Source organism: Dermochelys coriacea, chromosome 24, assembly GCF_009764565.3.
Source record: "Dermochelys coriacea isolate rDerCor1 chromosome 24, rDerCor1.pri.v4, whole genome shotgun sequence".
Taxonomy (NCBI): domain Eukaryota; kingdom Metazoa; phylum Chordata; order Testudines; family Dermochelyidae; genus Dermochelys; species Dermochelys coriacea.
In genome coordinates, this window is record NC_050091.1 from 6,076,883 (window position 1) to 6,101,179 (window position 24,297).

Genomic DNA, 24,297 nt, shown 5'->3' on the forward strand with positions numbered 1-24,297 from the left:
TAAAAGCATTAATTTAAAATCTGAGAATGAAATTCAAATGTTGCTCTGAACTAAGCTTGGAACATTTAAAAAAATTTGTTTACTATACAGGATATTTCTATATTAAAACAAATACCTAGAGTATTTAAATTAAATAAATAAATAAAGAATGTAGTTGCATTTCATCTTCAAAGCACTTTCTAGACATCTATTAATTCAATCCATCACCCCTCCAATCTGATATGTATTACCCTATTACAGTCAGGGATCTGCTCCAGCTCTATTGAAGTCAATGGGAATCTTTCTACTACCTACAACCATAGTAATTCAGGAAAGAATCCATGAGTTCTCAGGTCATTGGTCTAACCACTAGATATGTAACGTGTTCTAGCATATAAAAGATCTGTAAAATCATTTGAATAAAATATATTTGAGTTACCCAGTTACATTTTGAAATAAAATCCTCCTCAATCATTTGTGTGTCAACACACATTCCGTATTAAAAATATGCATATTCAAGATCCATCTAGATATGATCCCAGGCTAGGATACATGAAATTCATTCACATTAGAAAAGATGGCTTCACTACTGCTAAATGGCAAAGCCACAAGTAACAATATCACTCATATAAAGTGTCAATTTCCAAAACCTCAGAATATTTATTACAGAGACACTCAAGCAGATTAGGTCTAAAATTTGACTTGCCTTAAAATTTATGTTACCTACGGAGGAAAAAAAGTCTTATTTAGAAATGTGCATTGGTGGTGCAGGCAAAAAATGAGGAGATAGTGTGCAGAAAGATTTAAAAAAAAAAATTCACACAGGAAGTGGGTGTTGGAACCAGATTACAATTTGGAAGACCTTATCTTCAAGTCTTCTGCTCAGACCAGGACTTCTTTTAAAGAGAGGAGGATTTTGAAGAAATCTCAAGTTTATTAGCTTGATTCACCCAGATTGTAATAAGCTTCTAAGACAGACTTCACTAGTCCCCTCTCCTACTTTATTCAAGGTTTACTACACCCCACTCCAAATACTTTTATTAAAGCCGTACAATATCTAAATTAAGCATCCACCACTGTCTGAGATATAGGCTTTACCCTGTGCACACACATAAAACATGTCTACACTGTTGGTGGTGATTATAGTCAACATAAATATTCTGGCTGCAGGAATGTGGAGATCAATGTCTATTATGCTGACCGATACTGTCTCGTTTCCTTATACTCTGTCTATTTGTATGCATCTGTTGTCTCTCGTTATTTTAGATTATGAGCTCCTGAGGGCATGGACTGTCTTTGTTCTGTATATGTACAGCACTTAGCACAATGGGGTCCTGGTCTACAACTAGGGCTCCTAGGTGCTTCAATAATACAAATAAATAATAATTCATAACAATAATACAATACATGCTGGTTTATACATTTCATGCTTCCACCCTCTAGAAAGCAGCTCTTCTTGCACTACTTATGCATCAGTTTCATGTGCATTTTCAGATTGCTGCACTAAGGTAGTTACCATGCATCTTAAAATGTATTGATGGTCATCAGTTGTGATCTGCTATTGTATATTTGGATAAAAACCTCTCCCTCCTTTCTCACATCAATAACTGAAGAAATAGTACACAGTGGAAATGAAATCTTAGGTGAGGGAGAAGTAGGGAGTATTGCTGGGTAATTGTGATGGGGCATCCACCCCACACTGGCCTGTAAGGGGTTAATGAGCCCTAGGGAGGCTGTGCAAAAAGCAGCCAATAGGAGGCAGGACTGTGCGGAGCAGCCAATCAGGGCCTGGCAGGCCCATATAAGAAGAGCAGCAGGGCAGAGAGAGTCAGTAACTGCCTGGAGCTCAAGAAGGGAAAATCAGGCTCCTAGCAAGAGGAAAGAGTGCCAGCACCCTGGACAGAGCAGAGCCGAGCAGGGACCAGGGAAGCTAGAGAGAGCTCCTGGCTGGATGCTAAGACTGGCACGCTGAGGCCGAGGTAAGAGTGAAAAGGTGCTGGGGCCACAGGAAAATGGCCCAGGGAAATGTACTGTGAGATTGGAGGGGATACAGGAAGTGGCCGACATCTAGAGGGTCCCTGGGCCAGGGCCTGAAGTAGTGGATGGGTCCAGGTTTCTTCCCCCACCCCACCCCCCGACGGGGTGGCTGGACAGCTGGACTGCAGTACTGGCCCCCCAGGAAGGGTGGAGCACAGATTGTGGCATGGCCAGAGGGCTGTGTCATGAAGAGGATGCTGTGGTCTTTGGAGTGACGTGGGTCCAGTAGCAGACGTGATGGCAGGTGAGACACCACTGGGAATGGTCATACCTATGGAGCTGATCCGCAAGATGACCAGCAGAAGCCCCGTCACAGTTATATTTAGAAACACCATGAACAGATCACATACATACAGTGCCTACATACAAAAACAATGTAGCTTTAAGCTTGTTCTATAGACTTCTCTCTTAACTCTATGGTTTGTTTTCATGCTAGAGAGAAGATCAAACAACTTTATCCTTCGTAGATACGGAGTGCATTATCCCTAGAACATGTTCCATTCTTTACAGCCAGAAGCTTGTAAACCAGAGCATTCCAGTTGGCACTGGCACAAAATTGCTACCACTGCACCAAATTAGCGTTAAGAACAAAAAAAAAAAAAAAATCAGGGTAACACTTACCAGCCTGTTCCAATGCTACCAGCATAGACTGCTCAATGAGATCTCGCTCAATGAAACTGCGAAATTCTTCTGTGTACACAGTGAGATCGGGTAACTGGAAAGTGCAAATGGGCATCTCCAACAGATGTTCACTGCTACCATTGCTGGAGACGTGGGAGCGGGCCAAAGAGACAATGGTGGAGCTAGCATGGGAAATGCCCCGAGACAGACGTTTCTCTGAAGGAAGAAGAGAAGAAACATTAAGATGTGAAGATAACGCCTATGCATATTTCCTGGACCACTTTCCCTCAAAGTAAAAGCATTTTACATAGTCTTCAACTAGCATTTTAGTTTTGTGGCAAGCATCTGAACTGCCCTAGCATATAGAACTGACAAGTACTTCTAATTCCAAAAGGGAAGGAAGGAAAGCAAAACTGGGTTGTGGAGAAGGACCATAACCTACTTGTTAAACCACAGGTCTCTTGACTCTGTCCTAAGTTCTACTCCCATCTCTGCCCCTACCTCAGCATGTGACCCCAGACAAGTCATTTCATTTCTCTGCCTCAATTTCCACATCCAACACTTAAGTTAAAGCCTCCATCCACCAGGAATTAAGGCTTAATTCATGAAAGTGCTTTGAGATCTTCACATGGAAAGTGCAACAAAAGTGCAAAGAAACTGCAATGAAGTGATTCTCAGACCCTTCAGAGTGCCAGGACTGTACAGAGCCTATCAGTTAACAGCAGCCTGGACTAGTGGTTCCAGCTTGAAGATTAAAAGGAAGAGGCAATAACGCTCTGCTCTGGATTCGGCACTCAGCTTGTTATCAAATAACCACTTGAAGACTGACTAGGCCCAGTTTCCACATTTCACTTCCACAAATGCATAGCCAATGGAAATGGGGGGGGGGCAAATATGGCTTTGGCACCACCTTTTGCAACCTGCGAATTCTGGGCTGCTACAGGTACTGAAACAGCCTCAGACACAAGTCGGAATGGCCCCTGGTTGCTCAGATGCTCTGACTTTCAGTATCTCATCCTCAGCTGCTTACAGACACCAATGCAGTCCTGAATTCAGCGCTGCAGCACTTCCCAGTAAGCACCCTGTGCTGAGGCTTCTAAGGAGCAACTTAGGATCACTTCTAGTGGCCCTACAATGTGTGTGCCCCTCAGGTGAGTTTTCCCCTAGCTAGATTCCATCCCCTATATTGCCAAAGCAGGGGACAGAATCCGTCCCACTGTGTTTTAGAAAGTATTTCATTCTCCTTTGACACATGACTGAGCTTGAATACAATCCTGTTGAAAATCATCTAGGAATGTTGCTTTACCTTGAACAATGTCATCTTGCCGCTGGAGCGGTGGCCTCACCGGTCGAGGAGCTTCTTTTTCCAAGGATTTAAAGTTGCGCCCTTCATTGAAGGAATGCGGCAGGTTCCCAGCATGCACTTGCCTCAGCTGTTCAAAGTCACTTAGTGCTGCATTCACATCCCAGTTTTTACCTAGTTTGGAAAGTATAACGAAAACTCTCAGCATTAGAGAAAAAGAGAGTTAAACCATTTTTGAAACATGCGCCCCCGAGGAATGCCTTAAATGCAACTTATCAACTTGTTATCAAAACACTAACTCTAACCTGGAAATAAACCAAGACGACCATGTGATGGAAACAACCATCAAGCCTGAAATTCAATAGTATGCATTGTATGTGCTTAGGAGTAGAAGATGGAACATGGGAAGCCTCTAACAGTCTTAGTATTTACGTTAATTTCACACTTTGAAAGATGCCTATTTTGTCTGTAAAACTGCACTGATCTTCAGATTTCCTTCACATTCAACAAGCACTTTCTATGCAGACCAGTTTGTCAGATGATTGAGGTCATACTTAATATTGTTTTGGAAGCCTCTTCTACTGTATTTAAGAAATTTAATACAATGTAAGCCCTATTTGCTCTCCAATAAAGCTAACAGCACAGAGCTTTCCGTTCATTCACATTACTGCAGGGCAACACAAGGATCAAATAGTCATGCATGGTCAAATTCAGTTCTTTTAAAAGTTGACAATTTATTTGGAATTTAAGCATGAGAGTTGCCAGCCACACTAGTTAGCTGGGATATTTTATAGAAAAATCAGATGCACTACTAACTGAATGAAAAACAATGTAGCTCAACAGCAAATTCAGTGGGATTGACTGTATCTTTAAAGTCAGTCCTCTTAAATTTAATACTATCCACCAATCTGAAAGGATCATAGATAAGATTTATCAATATAAAATTAAACCATGTAAATTTTTCAGTATGCAATAAATTGACCTTTTAGAAACAATTGTCATTTTAGATATAGAAAAAACAGATGCCACCAAGTGGGTTATGATGTATGTTGAACCTGCAATACTGAGGATTTATTAACCTATCCAGAATCTTAATACATTGTTCATTTACTGCTTTAAAAGAAAGTCAACATATGCAGTACATTCACTACAAGAAAAATAGTTAAATTGCTGATTGTCCATGATGTATTATAAGCCAAATCAAAACAAGTTTCACAATATCTATTTTCCCAAGGCAAATATGCTTCTGTAGTGTTTAACTTCTTCTGAGAGAGAGATTTAATTGATAATGTTTAGTGACTACACAGCAATCTGCTTGATAAATGAACACTTTTTTTAGTCAAGCTTTTATTTAAAAGCATCAGCCTCAGGAATTTACTGACCCATTAAATCAAAATTTAATTTGCAATCACAAGTCAAAATCTGCCTCACTCACGAACATACAAACCCAACAATTTCTAGTGTACATTGTTCGAACTTCTGAGCTCTTGAAGCAATATACATCTGTGAATACTCAACTATTACAACTTCTGAATTTCTATATTAGCCAAACAATTCACCAAATGTTTTTTCCCCTATTTTCACAAAGAAGGCATTAAAGTTTATATGGAAGGATCCCACGTGGTGCCAGTTGTGAGGATTCTTAAGTATTCACAGATTTACAGTGATGTTCTGTTTCCTAAAAGCAAAATCAATAGCTAGAGCTAGTGTATTTTATTTTTTTAAGTGGACTCAGCATTGAATTTCATTATTCCAGATGGAGACAGATACAGCTGTTCAGTGAAACTGCTACCCAAACTAAGTTTTCACCAGATTTATGTTATAAGATGTGGCTGTTGGTCAAACTTCATTTATATTTAAAACAAAATGAATAAACTGTGAAGTCAGCTAAACTAACATTAACTCACACAGTAACTCCCCTGAATAAAAACCCAAACATACGAGAGCCTAGGGGCTTGTTTTTGGCTTCAAGTAGAAGCTGCAGGAACTCGGCACCTTTAAATCAGGCCTTGCACGCATGCCCTGAAGATGAAACTCTAGCTATGTCAGACTTAGGGCTTGTCTATACTACCTGCCGGATCGGCAGGCAGCGATCGATCCAGCAGGGGTCGATTTATCGCGTCTAGTATATCGACCGCTAAGCACTCCCCCATCAACACCGGTACTCCACCAGAACGAGAAGCGCAAGCTGAGTCAACAGGAGAGAGTCAGCTGTCAATTTACCGCAGTGAAGACACCCGCGATAAGTAGATCCAAGTACATAGACTTCAGATACGCTATTCACGTAGCTGAAGTTATATATCTTAGATTGACCCTGTGCGGTAGTGTAGACAAGCCCTTAAGGAAAAAGGCAGAGTAAAGGGCCCTGTCCACAGACATACATCTGTAGGGATTGAGACAGACAAGGTAGGGAAGGGTACTATCTGCTTTTTGACCAACTTCTGCTGGTGGAAAGGACAAGTTTTCAAGCGTCACAGAGCTCTTCTTCATATCTGGGGAAGGTAACCAGAGTGTCCAAGCTAAATACAAGTTGGGATAGATAAAGCATAAGCGGATTCACACATGAAGGAGATCACTTCAAAAAAAATCTGTCCCAATTTATATTTAGCTTTGATACTCTGGTTACCATCCTCACACCTGAAAAAGAGCTCTATGAAATTCAAAGCTTGTCCTTTCTGCCAACGGAAGTAGGTCTGATAAATTACCTCACCTACTTTGTGTCTCTAATATCCTTGGACCAACTCAGCTACAACACCACTACAAACAAATATGTAGGTATTGTCAAGCCAAGTCTTCCAGCCAATGATAGCTGCTACGTTAAAATACAAGGAGAGGAAGTTTGATATACATTTAAACAAAGACTATAAAGGATTTTATAGATCAACACTAAACAGCTTAAAAACTAAGAACAGCAACCACTATATTGTTTATTGTAGAGGATCCTCTTACAAAAAAGTCAGTTACCCTTAAATCACTGAGACGGCCTGAAATAATGGTTCAAATTTTCTATCTGAATCAGACTGATACCCACTGAAAATGTTATGAAAAGAAAATAGTCATGAGTGTTTTCACTCAAAGCCTCATCTGCAGTTAGCAGCAATTACATTAGGTTACCAGCATTCTTCAGTATCGAGTAATCAATTCCTAAAACTTGGAAATGTTTAAGTTTAAAAAAGCAAAATTTAGAATTTAACCTGGAGGAGATAAGCATGCTCATTTCTGTTACTACAATAATTCTGTTACCCTAGTACTGCATGAACAATTTTATATTCTGCTGCTACAAACTGCATTTCTCCTTTCTAAATAAAAGCCTACATGAGGACTGATCAAATTTAGTTCAACTACACAAGTGCCTGTTAACCAGCCCCAGATATGATCAACTGCTCACGTATTACTTTAAATTAATAGTTCAAGAACTAAAAAGTTGTCCAAATATACTGAAAAAAATCTGAGACAAAAATTCACACCAACCCTGTATTCCATATGCCCACAATTGTAAGAAACTTCACATATGAAAAACATCACTAACATACAAACTGCTAACAAATTGATGAGAGCAGATATGCTAACTTAATAGATCCTATACAAGAAACATTACAGCTCCTTCAGGTCATCAGATTTATACAGTACAATGAACCTCTTAATACAAGTAGATTTACACTACTCTACTCCGGACAAATTTTATTATTGAAAAAGTACATTTCATCTTATACATAAAATATTGAACTAGACAAAGATGGGAAGGAGCCAGATAAGGAAGCCAAGAAAAAACCCCCTCTGGTTATGATATTTTATATTATCTTCATGGTGCCTTACAAATTCCCAAACTATTTGGAAGAGATAGTGGTGCCACTAGTCTTTCAAACTGTAGCAGTTCCTAGATTAGCAGTAAGGTCTTAGATTTGACCTCATCACAACACTGCCATTTTTAATCTACCACCACCAATATCAGATATTTATATAAATAAACTCTTACTATAAAACACATTAGTAAAGTAATTTTAGAGTGATAAGATGAGTGATGCAATATCTTTTAGTAGACCAATTTAATATCTTGTCTAATATCCTGGGCCTGACACAGCCACAACACCACAAAGTAATTTTGGTAGACATGTAAATAAATATTGTAGAAACTACATTTTGCATGCAGTTATTTTGTAGATAAGGGTGTTCCATTGGGCTCTATTCTTATAATAGAATATTTAAACTTAATATACATTTCTGTGAATGACAATGCAGTATTTAAGTAGAGCATAAAGTAAATTCTCATTGAAAAGTGAGTGTGGTTTAGGTAGCTCAGACCCATATGGTTTTTGAAAGCAAATGGCAATATGAATCAATCAGATTTCACACACACCCTGCATTGACATCTGAATAACCAGACTGAAAATAAAGGGGTATTCCAGAGGCTAGAACTTCAGTGGAGACAAAAAGGAAATCCACCGTGGACAACTGAGATCTGTCAACTATTTCTGCAGAATATTTAGTTTCTGGAGGCCACAAAAAGAAAATCTAACAGTGCACATTCTAACTGGAAGACAAAAGAACTTAAAACATTAAGCCTAGATGATCTTGCCAAATGACGTATTTTCCAGATTCTTTATTTTTGTATTGAAATACTTACACCTGAAACTTAACACCAGGTCTTGCCAAGCAAAGCCATTTACACTTAACAGCATTAGTAAAGTTAGATTCTAATCAAACTACAAAGCAGGTATAAAAAAAACTGTAGCTGTGTGTAGGAAAGGTAATAATCAAGATACAGGATAATGTGTAATCAGAGTCAGACAGCTGACACAAGCATATGGCTCTTTATACACAAAAGGAGCCATATTGCATACTTTCACCCTTCTTAAATTATCAAGGTTTTGGATAACTTAACTTTATAAAATATTCCTGTTCCAAAAGCACACAGTAGAACCATACGAATGCTTCCCCCTCCCCCCAAAATCAGCCTCGCTGCCTTGCCCCACCTCTCAAACATTGATTGGCAAATGCAGTTAAATAAGTTCTATTAACAGACTACACACTGCATAACATCTCACGCTAAGATATCGCCTTTCCTATTCATCCACACAGCTACAACTCTCACCACCTCGCATCTCGATTACTGCAACATCCTTTTCATTGGTCTTGATAAATGCAATCTTGTCCCCATCATATCCATTCAGAATGCTGCTGCCAGGATAATTTCCCTACCCGCAGCTTTAACTATGTCATTCTTCTCTTTGCATCCCTCCACTGGCTCCCTCTTCTCCGTCATGTCAAACAATCTACCTGTTTGCACTTGCAAGGCCCTTCACAGCCTATTCCCAAACCTACCTATCATCTCTCATTCAGGATCAAAAAGTGAACTCCGGTCTGTCATCAGCCTCCATCATTTGCTTGTTAAATATTCAAACAGACAACCTCATGCTTTCTTCCATGCTACTCCTCACACTTGTGAGGAGTGCCTCAAACATCCACAAAACAAATTCATTTTCCTTCAATAATCCATCTCAAAACTCTCCTTTACTGCCAGGCCGACAGAAAGACTGGACAACATTTAGATGGATTGTGTGCCGAGACCACAGTCTATCATGCTGACCCACATGGTTTTATTGCTTCCCTGTACCTTTCTGCTGGTCTCTCTGTACCCCTTTCTTATCTCATCTTATACTTAGATGGTAAACTCGGACTACTTTTGTTCTGTGTTTGTACAGTGCCTAGCACCACTGATTCTGGGCCATGACTGAGGTTCCTAAGCACTATGATAATGCAAAAAAAAAAAAAAAAAAAAAAAAAAAAAAAAAAAAAAAAAAAAACTGCAGTTGTTCTGCTAGTGAATTATGAAAATTAATTAAGATTACAGCTGTCAAAATAAATAACCACACAAGTATTGGAGTGGGAGAGAAAAATTATAAAATACCTCTCCATCCCAAGCTAAAGTATTTCTCCTGAAAGACAACATTCAAAATCCTTAAAATGAAACACTAACTTAAATTAGAAACCAGAAGATATATAAACACCACAAAACCCACACTCGACAGACTTCCTTCTAGACAATATTACCATCTGTAAACACAAAGTGAAATCCTGGCTCCAGTAAAGTAAATGGGAACTTTGCCCATCACCCAAAGTAATTGAAGAGCAAAAGCTCTCTATATGAATATGAGCCAATCCTCAGCCCTCAAGGGGCATTATCAAGGTGGAAAACAGAAGCTAAGAGGTGAAGCAATTTGGATCTACACTGACAACTTTAGGGCCTGTACCTCATTACTGTTGTAGATCCAAACTGGTAGTAACTGCAGAGAAACTAGTGCAAGTTGGGTGTAGATGTTCTTGAAATGTTGGTTAGCTTTTCTCTAAGTGGGCTACATGACAGCAGTAAGAATACTGGTAGCTGGTCCCATCTTTGTTAGCATTAGTAGTACACTGACCATGTCCCATTAAGGAACAAAACACAGTTGCATGCTAGCATCGTAATTTGATTAGAACATTAAAAAAACCCACACTGAACTACTACCTACCCAAAACTGGAATTTTTAAAATATCTATAGTTAAGATTGACAGAGGTTGGGAGAAGATTTGCTCATTTTCCTCCTTCCTCAGTACTCTGCCACCAGGTTGAAAGTGTCCATAAATATAAGATGGGAGACTGAACTGAAGTGTGATGTCATTTTAAACAGCAAAAATTATAAACACAGTTAGTTAATTTTCATATCAAAGATAGACGATTAACCTACACCAGTGGCTCTCAACCTTTCCAGACTACTATATACCTTTCAGGAGTTTGATTTGTCTTTTGTACCCCAGGTTTCACCTCACTTAAAAAACTACTTGCTTACAAAATCAGACAAACACAAAAAAAAGTGTCACAGCACCCTATTACTGAAAAATTGCTTACTTTCTCATTTGTACCATATAATTATAAAATAAATCCACTGGAATATAAATACTGTCATAAACAAGTCATTGTCTGTATGAAATTTTAGTTTGTAGTGAGTTTGTTAGTGCTTTTTATGTAGTCTGTTGTAAATCTAGGCAAATCTCTAGATGAGTTTATGTACTCCTGGAAGACCTCTGCATTCCTGCAGGGGTTTGCGTATCCCTGGTTAAGAACCATTGACCTACACTATGCTCCTATGAAAAAAACAAAAATTGTATGCTATCAGAACTGCTATGTAAGCAAGAGCTAATATTCATACACTGATAAGAAATGTAGAATTAATTTAATGAGAAATAGCGGTTCCAAATTAGATTTTACAATTCAGATTGTATTTGCTTTGGGATCTGTATGTCTAAAGCACAACACATCCCCATAGTTGTGTACAGTTTTGAAAGCTGCAATTTTTAGGATAAAAGCTGTCTGCCTACTAAATGCATAGAAGATTAATAATCGGAGATTATACAAATGCAGTAAATTTGTCTCAAGTCTTAATCAAGATCAAGGTTATGGCAAAGTAATAGCAGAAAAATTTGCAAGTGAGTAGTTCGGAGGCAAAAAGGGCACATGTACAATTCACACCTCTACATCACTCACTCACAAAATTCTGAAATAGCCATATGGTAGAGTACACTGAAACTATGCTAAAGGCTCTTTTCCCAGTACAAGTTGTTCAAGCTTTAGAAAACCCCTCTGATCAAACACCGATTTTTGTTAGCCCTTGAGATGATTGCTTATGGTGTGCATCACGCAACAATAAAAGGCATATTCCAACACTATACTTTTGTTTTATGCATTCTACCTCTAGCAATCAGCTGAGGTTTGTTACTGTATTGACATGAAACATGAGATCAAGCCAAGATTTCACTAACTGTACTACAAAGGTAATCTTAGTATGTGCAGTACTACCCCCACTAACAGCCTATCTACCCCTCTCTTGACTGACTCCTTTTTCTATCAATCATTTATACCAATACAAAACCTACTGAAGAATTAACTATTCCTACCCCATCACTCACTCTTTACCTTCAAGTAGGTCTCTGGCAAGTCCTGGCTCTGCCCCCGTTGAGCGAACAAAATCCGACAAGACGACATCCATATCCAGGGTCATGTGATCATGAATTCCTTGCAGGCAGTTGGGAACAGCTGGGACATAGATCAAAGCTTAGTCTTCAATCTAAGAATGAAATGTACACAGCTCATGTTACAAAGTATAAAATAATTAGCCTGGCAATGCAGGCTATGAGCAAACTGGGAAGTATCCAATAGCAGATGGTTCATTCTCATCTTTTAAAAACTAATTTTGTTTCAGGATTAGAGGTGGCTGTGTGCCTGACTATTCACTAATTGATAGAGAATATGAATTATGTTGCTATTCTTGTTTCCTGGAACAGTACCCTAATTGTTTCAATACACCTAAATTATGTGAAATGAACTGTAATGGCTTGTGATACCAGAACTTTTTAACTAAACTTAAATGAGATGTTATCCAAAACTAGAAACACAGTGTGAGGCAAAGAATATTCAGTGTACAGAGAAGTGGCTTTACTAATTAAAGGAATACAAAAGCTGACTAACTTAAGCCATTCCTTTAGTCAGCAGGACTTATTTCAAAACAGTAGACAAGTAGTTAGCAAAATAAATTAGATTATCTAGAGAATTTGCAGGATATCTCGATATCTGTACTGAGAGCAGTACATCCTTGACCTCTCATCTAGAGACATTCCTCTTCAAAGGCATGTTTGTAATTCACAAGAAAAAAAATGAGAACTAACATTTTCATTAGTAGATGCAGTCTGTACAAAAACTACTTTTCAGGTAAAAAAAATATCCTTCCTTTGGACTAGAATAGTTGACCAATCAAACTTTGTACTGGGCAGAAATCATTTCAGCATGCACTTGCTTTAAAAACAGCCAACCACTAATAAAAGCTATGAAATAGCTGGTGAACAGCTTTATTTGCAAAACTTTCCATTCAAATTTTGCCGTTACAAAACCCGCCAAGTCCACCTTGTAAAGACAATGATGATGTACTTCAGCTTGGTGGAAATATGAATCAGCTTAGCAGCCTTTGCAATTTTCCATGCAAGATCTCCTTCTACCCATAAAGGCACTACTCTCCTCAGTGAACGGCCTCTGGAAAGAGGTGCATCGAAAAAGATCCTTCCAATGGCTAAATCTCTTCCTAGGAATCAAACAAACAAGCCAGTCCTAAAAATTTCAAGTCCAGATACAAGATTTATGTAATTTAAATGTAAACAGTTCCAAAGAGTTGGAGAGATAGGCAAGGTGTGCGCTCCTACTTATGCATAGCAAATCCGGATTTGCTATGTTCCTCTAGGCCAGAAATCAATGCATGCATCCACAGAAGTTTGGACTAAGCAAATATCCTGGAGAGGTTAAGCAGCACTGTAGCTAAGGGGCTATTTTCAAATCTCTATTTTCAGGGCATATAAACAGATTGAAAAATTCATTCTAAACTGAAACTTGGTATGCAAATCGGGGTGGGGGGGAGTGTGTGTAAGGTTGATTAAGATATTTCCAGTACCCTACCAAGAGAGACTAACCCATTTACCCTACCAAATGTCAAAAATTTCTAGGCCTATGAAAGATTAGCAAAACTGCAAAATGGCATAAAGATCTCAAACTCTAACTAAAGTAAGCAAGCATTATATTTGAATTTTCTGTTTATCATCTTAATGTAATTGTTTGTGTTTGCTAATCACAATGGAAAAGTCACAATATTCTTTATTACTTGTGCAATTTTTGGACTGTCCTCATTTGTAGGTTATAGAAACATTAGAAAATGCAAGTATAAAGCAAGTTTTTTGCTGGCAATATGTGGGGACCATTGCTGTGGTTATGGTAATCAGATATAGAAACGTCTCTACATTCTAGCTCTGGGTCACACACTCGTATCCTTTACATGCTATAGTCAGTGTTCACACAACTTTTAGAGGAGAGCTTGTGTATTGTTGGAACCAAAGATAATCTCATATTTCCTTTTGACGGTTGCAGCAATTTTTTTTTTTAAAAGTTAGATAGCAAAGCACTGACCTTTGAAATGTAGAAAAAAAGAAGCAAAACCAGCCTACACCCATTCACCCAGAGCATCTACAGTTGCTTCGAAAACTGCCTCATGCAAACGAATGTCAGTATCTCAGAGGTGACAGACGGAAAACTTCAGTTCTGAAGAGACAGCAATGAACTTTAAGCAGACTAATTGCCAGGGTTCAAATGAAGAAACATCCACACCCTCATTAGTTTTCAGATTGTGTGTTTTTATGCAGCACATCTGTTTGTGGTTTCACCATCACTGTGGCTGTTACAGCAAGGGCAAGCTGGAGCTGCACCATGCAGCCTAGAGGGCGCTATCTCATAATCCAGACAAAGCAAGACCAAGGTCTCAAAACTCTCTTTAGGATAAGAATGCTTTCTACTCACCACTGCAATGCCCAATATTTTTACAACAAATACCTCAAAGACCTGAAGCACAAGCACACACGCTGGCCTTAAAAGCAATAGCTCCTACAGAGATTAAGGTCAGAAGGGACTGCTGTAGTCAGCTAGTCTGACAGCCTGTTTAGCGCAGGCCATAGAATTTCACCCCATAATTACTACATCCAGCCCGATGACTTGTAATTGAGCTACAGCACATCACTAAATCAAGCCTGGATGTCTTTCTTAAAAATGTCAATTGATGGAGAACCTACCATATCACTGAGTGAATTGTTTCAGTAGTTAATTACCTTTACAATTAGAAATGCGCACTCCGATTTGAATTTGACTAGCTTCAACCTCCAGTCATTGACCTTATTTCTTTAATTGCAAAATTATCTGATTGCTTCACAAGTGTTAATATATTCATCCTCAACACATCCTGAGGCAGAAAACTACACCCCCCCCCCCAAATTTAACAGACAGACAACCAAAGCACAGAGATTCAGTGGCTGATTCAAGGTGACATTGGAAGCTTGTGGCAGATCTAGAATCTCCCGATTCCCAGCCAGTGTCTCAGAACACAAGAACTACCACCACCTCATCTACACATATAGTCTAAATCAGATTAGCTTAATTAAGGAATGTAAACCATGGGTAGAGTTTCCAGCTTGCTGTAAAAGCAACAAACACTAATGCAAAAAAGTGTTAGGACTGGTTTTAACATGTACAACATTTACAATGCTTGCAGGACCAGTGGACACTAAATCCTTTTTAAAAAAAGGACATGAGGACTTGTGGCACCTTAGAGACTAAAATTTATTTATTTGTTAGTCTCTAAGGTGCCATAAGTCCTCCTGTTCTTTTTGCGGATACAGACCAACACAGCTGCTACTCTAAATCCTTTCTGTGCTCCCTGGAAGCTCATTCACAGAATCAGAGATGCTTCACAGGGAACATTTTGTTTTAATCTCTTCCCTTCAAAATCTAGTTTTTACTTAACACACACTTCACTAGAAATCCACATGGGAATGGGTCAGCATAACATTGAGATTGTTTAAAACCTGTTTAAAAAAAATTCTAAATGTCCTTTAAAAAAAAAAAGTACTTTTCACTATGTATGCAGTTTTACTTCACACACTGAATTTGACTTGCATAATAAAAGTTAGTTTCACTTTCAAGACACACATTAGCACAAGGCTGAAGTACTGACCACAACCAAACCACTGAACTGGGTTAAACGCAAACATTTCACTATTGTTTTTTTTTTTTTTTAAAATTCGAGATAACATGATGAAAATAAGTTTTTAAAATGTTTTACAAGGCCCATATTTTGAAAATAAAACTATCCAATCTCTTCCCTCCCCCCCCCCACTCCCATTAGTGTTTCTCTGTCAGATTCATACCACACACTGTAAACAGGACCAGAACAGCTTCAGATAAATCAGTATTCAAGACTTGTTTTATTATTGGCTTCAGATTTGGCTATACCTCAAATGTTATCGTAATTCACTTTCTGACCCCAAAATTTGTCTTGAGTGAGATAGGACATCACTTCTGTCTAAAGTGACCCAACATTGAAGTTAAACCAGACATTAGTCACACAGGTTAACCTCTAGCACCTCAAGTTCCTCACTAATTCCTAAGTGATTGTTTCCAGCACTGTGTAAACTCCAAAGCATCTCTCTCTCACCTACAGAAATTGGTCCAATAAAAGATATTGCCTTACCCACCTTGTCTCCTAAATATCCTGGGACTGACATGGTTACAACACTGCATGCAGAGATCAATATCAGTCTCACTCACTCATTGAGACATAGTGCTACTTCTTACAATGAAAAAAGAAAAACATCTTTCTGAGGAGGAGGAGGAATTACTGACAAACAACGATTACCCACACACTCAGATTAAATAAAAAAAAAAAGGAGTACTTGTGGTACCTTAGAGACTAACAAATTTATTAGAGCATAAGCTTTCGTGAGCTACAGCTCACTTCATCGGATGCATTTGGTGGAAAAAACAGAGGGGAGATTTATATACACACACAGAGAACATGAAACTATGGGTTTATCATACACACTGTAAGGAGAGTGATCACTTAAGATAAGCCATCACCAGCAGCAGGAGGGGGAAAGGAGGAAAACCTTTCATGGTGACAAGCAAGGTATCAAATCAGCGGCACTGCGATGGGTACCCGCATGGCCCCACAGTATGCCAACATTTTTATGGCTGACTTGGAACAACGCTTCCTCAGCTCTCGTCCCCTAATGCCCCTACTCTACTTGCGCTACATTGATGACATCTTCATCATCTGGACCCATGGAAAAGAAGCTCTTGAGGAATTCCACCATGATTTCAACAATTTCCATCCCACCATCAACCTCAGCCTGGACCAGTCCACACAAGAGATCCACTTCCTGGACACTACGGTGCTAATAAGCGATGGTCACATAAACACCACCCTATATTGGAAACCTACTGACCGCTATTCCTACCTACATGCCACTAGCTTTCATCCAGCTCATACCACTCGATCCATTGTCTACAGCCAAGCTCTGCGATATAACCGCATTTGCTCCAACCCCTCAGACAGAGACAAACACCTACAAGATCTCTATCATGCATTCCTACAACTACAATACCCACCTGCTGAAGTGAAGAAACAGATTGACAGAGCCAGAAGAGTACCCAGAAGTCACCTACTACAGGACAGGCCCAACAAAGAAAAGAACAGAACGCCACTAGCCATCACCTTCAGCCCCCAACTAAAACCTCTCCAACACATCATCAAGGATCTACAACCTATCCTGAAGGATGACCCATCACTCTCACAGATCTTGGGAGACAGACCAGTCCTTGCTTACAGACAGCCCCCCAACCTGAAGCAAATACTCACCAGCAACCACAAACCACACAACAGAACCACTAACCCAGGAACCTATCCTTGCAACAAAGCCCGTTGCCAACTCTGTCCACATATCTATTCAGGGGATACCATCATAGGGCCTAATCACATCAGCCACACTATCAGAGGCTCGTTCACCTGCGCATCTACCAATGTGATATATGCCATCATGTGCCAGCAATGCCCCTCTGCATGTACATTGGCCAAACTGGACAGTCTCTACATAAAAGAATGAATGGACACAAATCAGACGTCAAGAATTATAACATTCAAAAACCAGTTGAAGAACACTTCAATCTCTCTGGTCACTCGATTACAGACCTAAGAGTGGCTATCCTTCAACAAAAAAGCTTCAAAAACAGACTCCAACGAGAAACTCCTGAATTGGAATTAATTTGCAAACTGGATACAATTAACTTAGGCTTGAATAGAGACTGGGAATGGATGAGTCATTACACAAAGTAAAACTATTTCCCCATGGTATTTCTCCCCCCCACCCCACCCCCCCACTGTTCCTCAGATATTCTTGTTAACTGCTGGAATTAGCCTACCTTGCTTGTCACCATGAAAGGTTTTCCTCCTTTCCCCCTCCTGCTGTTGGTGATGGCTTATCTTAAGTGATCACTCTCCTTACAGTGTGTATGATAAACCCATTGTTTCATGTTCTCTGTGTGCGTATATAAATCTCCCCTCTGTTTTTTCCACCAAATGCATCCGATGAAGTGAGCTGTAGCTCACGAAAGCTTATGCTCTAATAAATTTGTTAGTCTCTAAGGTACCACAAGTACTCCTTTTCTTTTTGCGAATACAGACTAACACAGCTGCTACTCTGAAACTCAGATTAAATGGAACTGTTGGAGGCTTTCCTACAGCCAAAACATTCACACCTAAAAAAGTTGTTACTCTTAATAAGCCATTATGGGACACCATGCTTTTCTTGTCTTTCCTTGATTTTTCACCTTTTACAATGGATATGTAGTTTATTCTGCTTATTCTATAGAAAGCAGACCTCTTGCGGTACCTAGTTACAACTACACTATACACCTAGTTACTACACAGCTCAATCTCATTTAAGGACTGGCATACAGACAAACAGCAGCAGTTTACAGAGTAGCAGCCGTGTTAGTCTGTATTCGCAAAAAGAAACGGAGTACTTGTGGCACCTTAGAGACTAACAAATTTATTAGAGCATAAGCTTTCGTGAGCTACAGCTCACTTCATCGGATGCAGTTTAAAATCAGATTAAAATCTAGGGCAAACCTTTATGTAGACACACCCACCCACCCACCCACTTGCAGGTCTTTCAAGTTTAATCAGCTCCAGAATTCCATCCTTGTCAAAAAACTAAAACTGGTTAGATCTGTTTAGCTTGCACCTATAAATTTACTAATACAAGCTAAACCCACATAAACCAGGTTTAAATCCAATTAGGAGAGTCCACACAGCCTTTTGAACTAAGTTAACGGAATGGATTTAGAAAAAAATCACACCTTTAATTAACCCAGTGCACAAGTTGAATTTAGACAAGGGCCTAAACCACAACTCCCAGCTGCGCTGTAACTAGGTCCCCCAACACAGTAGCTTTTTGTATTGTGGATGGGACCAATGTACCTTTTACAATAAAACAGCTGTGCCCGACGGTATAAAGCAGCAATGCTCAGATGCATTTATTTGTTGTATCAACAGTACAAATGGTAGTGACACACACACACACACACACACACACCCACCCCCACTTGCAGGTCTTTCAAGGTTAATCAGCTCCAGAATTCATCCTTGTCAAGATTTCCAATGCAGTGAAAATTTCAGATGCAGTAGAAGATTTGAGAATAAAGCACAGCATCAGACCTCTTTAACATGCTGAGCTACATCAGCTGAGACCATTTAAAAAAAAAAAAGGCAAGCTTTTGTTAGCTTCTGAATGGCCAGAAGGATAAGCTTACATTGTAAGAGAAATAATAAAATTAAGTGAGGCTTTGTATTTTCTTCCTGTCAAATGCAGGATAGGCAAAAAAACCAAAACAAAAACAAAAATTCTCTTATGGACACAAACGAATAGTACTGGTAAATTGATGAATATTGCTTCCTTGATAACCAAACATATTCAATACTTCAGAAAGATGAACAAATGGTACTGCCATATACATGAAGGGTGCTCAGTAAATATTAATGCATCCGATGAAGTGAGCTGTAGCTCACGAAAGCTTATGCTCTAATAAATTTGTTAGTCTCTAAGGTGCCACAAGTACTCCTTTTCTTTTTCAGTAAATATTAAGCGACTGGGGAATACTTCCTCTTGTTTTTGCCACCTGTAATAGGAGTCCCTCTTCAAAACCAACATTAAATGCAGCAGCTGAACATAAACATCCTCCCTCAAAGTTCTTTATAGAATCTATTTTCCTTCTCCAGTTGACATGTCAAGTTCTCTGAAGACCCAACGGCCTAGCAGTTTGCACCTAAAGGCAAAGGCATTTACTCCAAGGCTTCTTTACACCACTCTGGCAGCGTAAATGGGCCTTAAAGTGAGGGCATGTCTACACTATGGAGACTATGCAGCCATGTGTTGGCATAGCCCCATAGCATAGATTCAGCCTACACCAACAGGAGCTTGTCAGTATAGGAACACCACCTTTCCAAATGAAGTTAGCTATGTCAATGGAAGCCCTCTTTCGTCAACATAGAAGTGTCTCTACTGGGGCTTTTGGTGCCGTGCTACATTGGTATTTTTCTTCCATAGCCCTGGCCAACATACCTATACCGATATATTTTTTGGTTTAGACCAAGTCTTAGATTAATTATACATATAGAGACAGATTCTAAGGCCAGAAGAAACCACTGATCTTTTATTCTAGTCCTACAGCCTGTGTTATACAAGAGGTCAAACATCCCTGAAATAATTCCTGTTCAAACTATACCATCTCTCTCTTAAAAAAACAAAAAACCAATCTTGATTTAAAAGATTCCAGTGACTGAGAATTCATCACAACCCATAGGACTTTTCTGTATACAAACCTGCAGTTTAGTTTAATTAAATTGGTTTAAGTAAACCAGTGCAAACCCGTGTGGACCATCATTTCAGTATAAAACCTTGTCTACACACAGAAATTGTATCGTTAACCACACTTGTAAACAGTACAACCTCCCCTTCTCCCCCTGGGGTGGATGCAGTGCCTTCTATCAGTATAGCTTTTCCTGTGCAGGAAAAGGAATAAAGCTAAACCAGTGTAACAGCTTCTATACTAGATGAGCTGGTATAACTATTTGGGTAAAAAAAAAAATTCACATCCCTATGCAAAATATTTGTACTAGTACAAAAACAGGTAAAAGAGTAGCTTGTTTGGTTCAACATAAATGTGTTTCCAACCAACTTCAACGAAACTGAAGAAAACCTGTCTTAGGCCACATCTACACTGAGCTTACAGCAGCACCGTTGTACCAATGCAGATCACTCGTGTAGCCGCTCTACGCCGATAGGAGACATTTCTCCTGTAGACATAATCAAAACACACCACAAGCAGCAGTAGCTATGTCGAATGGAGAAGCTCTCCCGCCAACATAGCATTGTGCATACTACCACTTATGCCTGCGAAACTTATGTTGCTCGGGAGATGTTTTTTCCATACTCCCTGAGCTATGCAAGTTTTGCCAATGTAAGTGGCAGTGTGTGTAGACATAGCCTTACTCTAGCTCAGGGATCGGCAACCTTTGGCACGCAGCCCATCAGGGAAATCCACTGGCGGGCCAGGACGGTTTGTTTACCTGCAACGTCCGCAGGTTCGGCAGATCATAGCTCCCACTGGCTGTGAACCGTTGCAGGCCAATGGGGGCTGCGGGAAGTGGCGTGGGCCGAGGGATGTGCTGGCCACTTCTTCCTTCAGCCCCCATTGGCCTGGAACAGCAAACCACATCCAGTGGGAGTTGCGAACAACTGAATGTGCGGACGCTGCAGGAAAACAAACCATCCCAGCCCACCAGCGGGATTTCCCTGATGGGCCATGTGCCAAAGGTTGACGATCCCTGTTCTAGCATATAAGAGTGTCCACATAGACATTTACATCAGTTTAGTTACGCTAGTTTTAAATTCACACTCCAGGGCCACGTCTACACTCCCCCAGGATCAGCGGGTAGCTATCGATCTATCGGGGATCGATTTATCGCGTCTAGTGTAGATGGGATAAATCGATCCCCGATCGCTCTGCCGTCAACTCCGAAACTCCACCACAGCGAGAGGCGGAAGCGGAGTCGACAGGGGAGCAGCGGCCACCAATCCCACGCTGCAAGGATGCGAAGTAAGTGATTCTAAGTCTATCTAAGACAGATCTACTTCAGCTACGCTATTCTCGTAGCTGAAGTCGAGTATCTTAGATCGATCCCCCCACAGTGTAGACCAGGCTAAGTTATACCAGTGTAACTCTGTGTAGATAAAGCCTTACACCACTTTAACAATGCCAGAGCTGTATAAATGGGCCTTAACGTAACTGAGAATCAAATCAATATAGTCTTTAGTACCCAAGGCATAATTTGTTTCGCTGGATGCTATGACCCAAGCATGTAACTACAGAAAAATTTACAAATCTTAAGAAAACAAGCTGTGTAAAAATTAGGGTGAAATTTAAAAAGCACTTAAGTCACTTAGAAGCACGGTCCCATTGGAAGTCAATGGGATACGCAATCATAAATTACAAAGGCACTTTTCAATTTTGTATTTATTCTTACAATGTATTAGTTTGCTTTATTTAGTCTGTTTTATGCACACAGGGATTAAAGCATACTGGGTTTCTGACTGGCTTTTTTTTTTTTTTTTAGTTTTTGATACAACAGGTTATAATTCCATCACATTTAGGATTTCTGATTTGCAAAACTCACTGTATAATAGACATTCAACTGTTATAAGTTATCCTTCTGAATTCTACAAATACTCAACATATTTAATAGTTGAGAAAAAATATTTTTGTTTGGCTACTTAGAATTAAGTCTTTTGGGGAAGAGACCAATCTAGGTTTATAAACTGTGTAAACTAGAGTGCTGTGTGTGTGAAAAAACAGGTTTCCATTTTTGTGCAAAACAAAAATAATTTGAAAAAGCAGTTCTGAAGTTCTCCCTTAGTGGGGTCCACTGTCTTAGTCACTATCTTAAAGGCCTGAGTTGCTAAGATTCTTAACTGATAAAATAGTTAAAATAGATAAAATTTAGGCAGAAACAAGCATCCTAACGATTTGGCCAGGTTTTTTTTCTACAGAATTTTTTTCTTCTAGTGAACATTCTCCAAGCTCTATATTCTTTTGGGAGATATGAAAATATCCCATTGATGCTTCTCTTGCATAGGTTTCTCTCTACTCATTTAATTTCACTGTTGAGTTTTCCAGGAATAAGCAATTTATTTAAACAGTACAGGAAGCATGCTGGCTTTCCAAATTATATTTTCAGACAGCCAAAAAAGTCTTGCATAATGCATAAAATGCAGTTCCTTTGTTTGTTATTTTGAAACAATTCCCGCCAATGTAAAGGTTTAGACTTGGAAGATTTAAGCCCATGTCTGTATTACAGACAGCAATGACACTGCAGTTGCTGTAGCACAGTAACAGATGCTTTCTCCAGCGACGGAAGTGGTTTTTCCCATTACTGTAGGTAATTCACTGCTCCAAGCAGCTACAGCTAGGCTGACAAAAGAATTCTTCCATTGATCTAGCTGCGTCTACACCTGAAATCAGGTTGGCAGAGCTCTTGGGTGTGAATTTTTCACAACACTGAATGCTGTAGCTATGTCAGCTGAACTTTTAAATGTAGACAAGGCCTAGGTTTGGTTTACAAAGAGACCAGAATCAGTGAAGCTTCATAACTGATTACCCTAGGTATATTAAACAAGTATTTCACAGAATTTAAAAATGGGCATCAAGTATATGCACCAGGTGGGAATTCCTTACAATAACCCTCCTTGCTGTGAAAAGAGACAGCGGTTCCCTCCCAACAATTCTTTGCCTAGGAGCAAAAGAGTCTTATCCACTCCTTTTGGTACGGATATTGAACCCTGTGCCCAAAGAATCCAGGATGAACACTCAGATAAAATAATCAAAACTGTCAAACACAATGCCCCCTGGGGGCACCTGCTTTGTAAACAGATTTCTGGGACCAGAGCCATCAAACATTACAGATCATATCTATTTCACCCCAAGGCTAGATACCTGTGGGTTTCTTGGCACAGACTTGGTAGTAGTGCCAGATATTTTCACGTTTAAAGTTGGCCAGTCTATCTAAAAACAGGAGTGGCAACTACTTCATGGAGTAGTTGGGATACTTAATTCATTGATGTTTACAACTCTTCGAGATCCTCATTTGGAAGGATGTATAAGAATGGTGCATTATTGATTTTCCCCTAGAGAGGGAGCCCTTTACAGAAGGTTGAAGAATTTAATTCTAAACTGGACCTCACAGGAAGTATTTACCTTCCATCTGGAAACTTGCATGGAATAAAAGACTTTAATAGTCAGATCACCTGAGAAGTAAAGAGCTGCATCAGGAAGTCAGTGTGAAAATACTTCCTATGGTTTGAATGGCACAATAAATATAAGCTTTCCAGACTGCTTTAAATGTATAGCTATGTGTCTATTACTTATCCTCAGATAGTTTTCTGAAATTATTTTAGATAATAAGCTTTTTGTGGCAGAAATAGTCTTCCAGAAACTCTGTACAATTTCTAGCACAGTTTGGGTGCAACTGTCACATAAATACCATAACTAGACCTTCAGATTTGAAAGAACTGTAAATCCAAGTGATAGTATGCTATTTCTCAATGAAAAGACATGATATATTGGTTTCGGGAGATCTTAGCATACATGACATTAAAATCTACACAAGTTAATGTTTCTACAGTTATCTCCACTTCTTCCTATCCACCTCCACCTAAATCAGCCTTTCGTTTGTAGCCAATTTAGGAAGCGCTTTCCATTCCAGACAAGCAACTTACAGAGATCATTCTAGCAATTAAATTAAATGAGCCATGGGGCCTTCAGTTCATAAACATTATGGGCTATTATATTCTCCTCTACTTTAGTCCTCTAGTCTCTGTCCTCATTTTCAGCCTTTACTAGC

The 24,297-nt window shown here is 39.4% G+C and overlaps 1 protein-coding gene across 2 annotated transcripts in view; it reads right to left on the reverse strand.

Moving 5' to 3' along the window:
* Nucleotides 1-24,297, reverse strand: part of OTUD7B (OTU deubiquitinase 7B) — a 67,987-nt gene that overhangs the window by 25,670 nt on the left and 18,020 nt on the right. The window contains exons 2-4 of one of the 2 annotated variants that reach the window (XM_038382533.2): nucleotides 11,892-12,042; nucleotides 3,944-4,114; nucleotides 2,638-2,853 (exon numbers count right to left, since the gene is read on the reverse strand). In XM_038382533.2, coding sequence (XP_038238461.1) covers nucleotides 2,638-2,853; nucleotides 3,944-4,114; nucleotides 11,892-11,976 — 472 coding nt within the window. In that variant the 5' untranslated portion in view covers nucleotides 11,977-12,042. The remainder of the gene's footprint in view (nucleotides 1-2,637; nucleotides 2,854-3,943; nucleotides 4,115-11,891; nucleotides 12,043-24,297) is intronic. The other variant, XM_043502187.1, reaches the window with a different exon arrangement.